This window comes from Helianthus annuus, chromosome 13, assembly GCF_002127325.2.
Source record: "Helianthus annuus cultivar XRQ/B chromosome 13, HanXRQr2.0-SUNRISE, whole genome shotgun sequence".
Taxonomy (NCBI): Eukaryota; Viridiplantae; Streptophyta; class Magnoliopsida; order Asterales; family Asteraceae; genus Helianthus; species Helianthus annuus.
This window is the reverse complement of record NC_035445.2, coordinates 7337205-7344832: the sequence shown is the minus strand read 5'-3', so window position 1 is coordinate 7344832 and position 7628 is coordinate 7337205. Positions and strand designations below refer to the sequence as shown.

Here is a 7628-nt window from a genome sequence, read left to right as displayed (position 1 = left end):
GAACCAGTTTCTAATCATAGGATATGAAAACGGTTTCTAGCAATACACTGTTTTGGGTTATTTTTGGTTCCAGATCCGGAACAAGTTCTTTAGGCACTTCTATAAGAAACCGATATAAGCGATGCGTCATGAAACCCAACTTCTTCTATTTAACTTTTTTTGGAACAAACATATTACACCTGGTTTAACAATACATCACTTTCCTTCCCCCCCCCCCCCCCCTCTTTTATATATGGGAAAATATCCAAGATGGCCACCTCCCAAATCCTTAGAGAGACGTTTCACGGATCCACTTGCATGGTTGGCGTCATTTTCAGAATGATGATTAACGCATAGGGTTATCCAACACAAATATGACACGTGACTGTATTTTATCTTGAGACATCTTCCAAACAAGAAGACGTTTGGAAGACCCAATGAAAAAGGGCCAGGTCATTCACTGAGACGTCTGGTAGGCATCTGCCTAACATCTAGGAGACGTCTCGAGATTTAAAAAAAAGGAGTAACTTTGTAGAATAGTAACCAAGTTTTAAAAGTGTTCCAATTAGGTCACTCAAGTTTCAAAAGTGTTCCAATCAGATCACTCAACATTCATTCTTCATTAAAATTAAGGGTCTTTTCATCAATTTCATAGGTAACCGTGGTGATGTGGATTTTTGTTTCTTTTTTCTCTTTTATTTGATGTTAACGTCGAGTGATGACGTGGATTGTAACTTGTTTTTTTAATTTTTAATGTAATTAAATGGTTTTTATTTTTAATAAATATAATTTCATATATTAAAATAATTCGACACCATCATCTTATGCTCCATTTTTTTCTTGACACATGAAAAAAAAACATGGCTCGATTTGAATGTTAAGTTATCTAATTGGAACAAAAACAACACCAGTGACCTAATTAGAACACTTTTGAAACTTGGTTACTATTCTGTGAAATATTCCCTAAAAAAACAGCTACGTGTCATGTTTGTATTGGATGATGCTAAACGTTAATCATCATTATGAAAATGACGCCTTCCGTGCAAGTGGATCCGTGAAACGTCTCTCCAAAGACTTGGAAGGTGGCCATTTTTGAAAGAGTGATTGATCAATGGCTAGTTTCGTTATTTTCCCTTTCTACATTAACACACGACTTTACCAAATTAAATTGAAATGATCCAATATACCAAAAGCCCCCATGACCAAACCAACTCAAGCCACTCTTAGATTTAGATACGAGACCACCCCAGGTTTCAATATTTCTTTCATAAGTGAGATTTTTTCTTGATACCCCAATGCTTTTGTTTTCTACGCATGCCCTCTTTTTAATTAATGTACATGAATGGTACTTCTGTTATGATCAAATTTCACTTTGTCCCATTTAAAAAAAAAATTACCCTTTTGGCCTCATCTGTTTACACACTTGTCACCCATGAGGTCTTTGGAATCGATGTTCATTAGTTTTGTATGTTAAACTTTTGAGTAAACTATAGATTTGGTGACGGGGTTGCGAGTCTTTCAGGCGAGTTGGGTAGTCACCTCTCCAACCCATTCCGGACGTTGCCCCTTGTCACTTTAGTCTAAAACTTAAATCTTTCGAATCTGGATTCATGTGATTTCAATTTTATTGCCATTTTTATCCAAAAGCAAAATCTGGTCAGATTTTTCACTTAGCATCGTTTTTTTTTTGGGGGGTTAATGGATTTAAACACCTCTAACTATGGCCATTTGGCCGCTGGCACTCTCAACTTTGACTTTGACTCACACCACTCCCAACTTAACACTTTGTATGCTGTGTCACCCCGTCGTTAACTAGGCACTAACCACGTTAGTTCTTTTTGCTTACGTGTTCAATTTTTGATGACATGGCTTGTTTTTTATGAGGTGGCAAAGTGATGTGGAACTGAAATAAAATAAAATCAAATAAATAATATATATATAAATCTTCTCTCTCCTCTATACTTAAACATCCCCCCTCTCTCTATCATCTATCATCTGCTCCCAAACTCTCAAAGTTGCAACCCACCATATCGCCTCCATGTTCATCACCTTCACCACCACAACCGTTGCACCTGCACCACCACAGCTGAACGAGCACCACCACACCACCCACCACCGCTGCACCTCTACATCACCACCACACCCACCCACCTATAAAACCTAAATCAATCCCCAAATCATTAAAATTGAACCACTCATCGTGATCAACACCGTGTCCATATAACACTCGAGCGATCTGAAGTTCCAGATCTGAGTTATGAAGTTCATCATGTTCCACCGATCGGTCATTAATATAAGTTCTGGAGTTCTAGATCTACTTGAGAGAATCGGCATCTAAATGAACAACATAGCTGTTGTTAGGGCGGTAGAGGGCTAGGAGAGTTCGCCGGAGCATGGAACCGTCGTGTTTGGAGCCAGAGATGAGGTAGGCGAGTCGGGGTGGTGGTGGAGGGAGGGTGGAGGTTGCAATGGGGTGGAGTTTGTGTTCGACGAAAGCTGAGGGCGGAGCAACGGCGGCGTAACGGCGGTAGAGGGGGAGGAGGGTTGTTAGGAACAGGAGAAAGAGGGAGGAGATGGAGGCGAGGGTTATTGGGTAGATCCATTGGCGAAAATGTAATCTGTTTTTAGTTTATCATAAATTGGGTGAGGAAATTGTTATCTGGATGGGAGTATTGAACAAGGTGAGATTTGGGGGAAACGAAAAGGCATATTAGGAATTCGATAGGATGAGGAGATTTGGTTGATGAAAGGGAAAGTAGAGACCTGTGACTGTGTTTGAGCTTTGGTGTTTGGAAGATGGTGAGGAAGTAAATTGGAAGATTTCAGATTTGATTTAAATGACACATCATAAATGCCACATCAGATTTAAATGACATGTAGGCTAATTTTTCTAACCAAGTTAGTGATTATTTAACGAGGGGGTGCCATGACAAACAATGTATTAAGTTGGGAGTGGTGTGAGCCAAAGTCAAAGTTGAGAGTGCCAGCGGCCAAATGGCAATAGTTGAGGGTGTTTAAATCCATTAACCTTTTTTTTTCTTTTTTTTCTCCGTTTTAATGAAGGGCAAAACGGTCTTTTAAAGTTTTATTATAACATTAAAAAAAAGACCATTTTGCTCCGGCGTTTTCAGATCTATGCCTAAATAGAGATCAATATTGTTAAACAAGTATTCCGATTCCGATTCGGTAACTTTCAGATCATCTTCTCCAGATTCGTCACCGATTTTGTTAATATTCGGATTCGGAAGCCAGCCACAACGCAGCCTCCGCTTCAATTCAGGCGACATTCACATCCAAATCGTCATCATCGCCGCTGATCTTCGCCGCCGCAGCGGTGCGTCGTTGAACGAAACCACCAGAAAGCGCTCATGACAGCGAACGAGCGGATTAGCGGAGTGTATAGCACGGTCGCATGTGACGCATAGCGCAGCGGCGTCGGCTTTGCAGGTGACGGTGGCCGGAGCTTGTGCACAGACCTCACACATCCACACGCGTTCATGGTGAGAGGCGAGTTTGTTAGCGGCATGAACTTTGTCGTCGCGTGGGATGCAGAGTAGGCGGAGTCTGCTCTGCAGAATAAACTGGCTGACGTCATTTTGCAGGAGTCGCAGAGTTTTGTAGCCATGGTCCAGGTTTCTCTTCTCATGGAGGTTTGAATGTGGCTTTGGAGCTTTTGGTTGTGGTTTTGGGTTTTGGTAGCTGCAAACCATTGTCATGTTCTCTCTGGTATCGGGGAAAGTTGAACAGTGTGTACAGTCAGTAAGGAGTAGACATTTGTATTATAAGGTCAAGGTATATTTTTTTTTCTAAATGCGTTATAATAAAACTTTAAAAGACCATTTTGCCCTCATTAAAAGGGAGGAAAAAAAAACACGATGTTAAGTGAAAAATCTAACTAGATTTTGCTTTTGGATGAAAATGGCAATAAAATTGAAACCCCATGGGATTCAAAAAGTTTGCGTTTGTAACTAAAGTGGCAAAAGTGACCAAACCTCGGGGACTAATTTGGCAGTTCACTCTTCTAAACTTTTTTTTTTTTTTTGAAATGATCACTCTACCTTAAATCTAAGAGAAAAAAGTTCAGAAATAGTGAGAAACCCATTGCCTTCCTCCCATGATGCCTAACTAACGTTTCGACAACTTGTTACGATAATTCTAGAGTTGCAAGACTGTTGCCTAGATTGGGTGGCAGCAAAATTTCACATCACGAGCAAGGGAAGATGCGAGAGAGATCAATCGACATGGTGTGTGGCAAGAAATGAAGGTGAACGATGACAGAAATTCCATTCCACCAAACGCAAAAAATAGATGAAAGAAAGACGGTCACCAGTGAGTTCATCGCCGGTCCGGTAATAAGAAAGTTGAGTTAGAATAGTTGGGATTTTATTCTTTTAATAGTTGGGTAATAAGAAAGTTTAACTTTTTTGGCATTAGAGGCAGAATGGTAAGCTTACATGAGCTTATTGGCATCTATTCTAGGCCAAAAGATTGACAAAAGAGTACACAGTTTAGACCAAAAGGGTAACCAAACTGATTCATATCCATGGCCCTAAACCTGAATCCAGCAACAGAAAACCAAAATAGGCGTAATCACAAACGCCAACTTTAACAACTCAACACACAAAAAACCAATAGTCAACCACCACCGAAGCGAAAGCAATTGGTAATCCTAATAATCTGATTGCGATCAAAAGTCATAATATGGCTTGCTACTTTACAAATGCGGCTTGAGCGCCTAATACCTGAAGTGTGGTTTAACAATCTAAAAAATCGCAAGCTATTTTACAACATTAACCCATGGATTAAATCGATTAATTCTCGTAATTATAGAACTATGGTCAAATATCAAATCCCAAAACATACACCAGATTCAGATGCCACTCGAATAACCTTTTACTCTAATACCAAACTGTTGTGCACTAATATGATCAGGAACAAATATGAAAAGCTAATTAGACTAATTAAATTCACTCATTCAAAATTCTTTGATGATAACCCTAACATAAAAGGAAGATAAAAACAGTCATATAAAAGAGCAGAAACGCCAATTCAAAACATACAATAAGGGTTCTACATAAAATATCATAAATCTCATCAAAACAAGATAACCGAAAACCAAACCATGATAGATAAACATACCTCAAACCTCCAACAAACCGATAAGTTTGCATCGATTCTACCTCACTGTAACAATGTCATCAATCTTCAAAATCATCCGCACGCACTCTGTAGCTAGAGTGATAGCACTTGTGCTCACAAGCAAAGGTTGCACCACATTTTCCTCCAAAATGTTAGTAATCTGCCCCTTTCTAACATTAATCCCAGCATTAATCTCACCTTGCGCATGCCTGTTACGAAGCTCTGTAACAATCACGATCGGATTCAAACCCGCATTTTCAGCCAACGTGTACGGAACAACTTCAAGCGCTTCCGCAAAAGACTTGACACAGAACCCCTCCATCCCGTGCAAAACCTTAGACCACGCACCTAGCTGACGCGAAAGCTCGATTTCAGGCGCACCACCACCCGCGATTAAAAACCGTTTGTTCACTAAACACCTGACCACACATAACGCATCATGCAAACTCCTCTCCGCTTCATCGAGAACCAGCTGGTTTGATCCGCGAACAAGAACAGTGGTTGTTCTCCCCATATCCTTAATCCCCGTAATCTTCACAATCTTCCCATCGCCAACCGACATCTCTTCAACCATATCCGCAAACCCTAACTTCTCCGCACGAAAATGCTCGATATTCGCAATCGGCAAACAATTCAACGTCTTTGTAATAAACTCAATATCGTCCCTCTCCACATCCTTCACCACCAAAATCTTCGCCTTGGCAAGATAATGCAGCGACAGATCCGTCACCGCGTCACGCAAAATACTCTTCTGAATCAACAACACATTACAACCTGTAGATTTAATCTTCTTAATCATATTCAAAATGTAGCTCCTCTCCTCCTTCAATATCCTATCCATCTGTGTGTAGTCAGATACCACAATCGACTGCTCTATATCCGTCTTCGGCGGTGAGATCTGAAACTGAATCACCGCGATTTTCGCATTCTCCACACGTGTCGGTCCCCCGGCCGCGTGACTAACCTTCTTATCAAACACTAATCCTTTCACTAACTCAGTATCATCAACAGTTCCTCCTAACTTCTTAACAATTTTCACATCTCTTAAATCTACTAGATCTGGTTTTTCAGGATCCACAACAGATAAAACTGAATCTACAGCTAATGGAGCTAAAAGCGAAGAGTATTGCGAAACTACCTTACTGTTAAGCGAAGTGGAAGCCGATTTGATTAACGATTCACGATCTGATAACTCTACCGGAACCGCCATAGCGGTTAAAACCTCAACAGCTTTAACCGACGCTTTATAGATCGATTCAGAGATAACAGTCGGATGAATACCGGAGCGGAGGAGAGTTTGACACTGTTTGAGTAAGGCTCCGGCGATGACGACGACGGTCGTGGTGCCGTCACCGGCGACGACGTCTTGAGATTTGGAGAGTTCGACAAGCATTTTGGCGGCAGGTTGGAGTACGTCGAGTTTATTGAGGATTGTGGCGCCGTCGTTGGTGATGATGACCTCGCCGGAGGCGGTGGAGATCATTTTGTCCATTCCTTTTGGTCCGAGAGAGGTGCGGACGGCGTCTGCGACGGCGCGTGCGGCTTTGATGTTTGACATGCGGATGTCGTCTTTGCGTTTGTTGTCGACGTAGCTTTCGGTTTTGCCGGCGCGTGGTGGTGGAGCGACGGTGGTTGCCATTGGTGGCGGAAGGTTGTTGAGATTCCGGTGAGTTGATTGGAAGATATGGAAAGTGAAACCCTAGGTTGTGGATTTGAGTGGAAGTGAAAACCCTAGAAGAAACTAGTGGCGGTTCTAAATATATGTCATTTGAAATTATCTTCTCCACTTTATTTTTTTTAACTAGGTAAAGTATAATATACAACACATAGATTTTTACTATGTGCATGAGATGATGAAGAGAGAATGACAAGTGTTTTATCTTAAAGGCAATTTCTCATATAAATAACTTTTCAGTTAATTTTCAAACGGTTATAATTCTTTCATACATTAATATTTTTTAAAAAAAGTTACATTATATTAACGAGTATTTTATTCTCTTTAATTCAAGCACCCATTGCTAGAGTTTTCTTTAAAAAATTACAGGGTTTTGAATACCCGTTAGTTCATTACGTGATTTTGAATACACATCACATGACTACGTGATTTTGAATACCTATTATGTGATTAGACATTCAACATAAACCATTACGTGATTACATATCAGTATAAATTCATTACGTGATTACACATTCAACATGATTTGTTATAATTGATGTTATTATAATTATGATTATTACGTAATTACATATTCAATAATGAGAACTTGATTGTTTATGCTTTTATTACGTGATTAAGGACATGTTTGGCTAAGCTTTTTGAAACAACTTATTGACTTATTGGATTTTTGGAAAAGTCAGTATGGAGTGACTTATTGACTTATTGGCTTTTTCCACTCACATACACTGTAACACCCCGCAAAAATCATGTCCAATACAGTGGTGACAAGTGTCATAAAACCCTGATCATGTTAAAAGATAACTTGAGGGACTAAAGATGTCAAACAGTGTAA

The 7628-nt window shown here is 40.1% G+C and overlaps 1 protein-coding gene across 1 annotated transcript; it reads right to left on the bottom strand.

The window, feature by feature from the left end:
* Window positions 1-4945: 4945 nt before the first annotated feature.
* Window positions 4946-6898, bottom strand: LOC110897380 (T-complex protein 1 subunit delta). Its single transcript, XM_022144129.2, has one exon. It carries the CDS (start codon window positions 6755-6757, stop codon window positions 5156-5158), a length of 1602 nt encoding a protein of 533 aa, XP_021999821.1. The 5' UTR covers window positions 6758-6898; the 3' UTR covers window positions 4946-5155.
* Window positions 6899-7628: the final 730 nt, after the last annotated feature.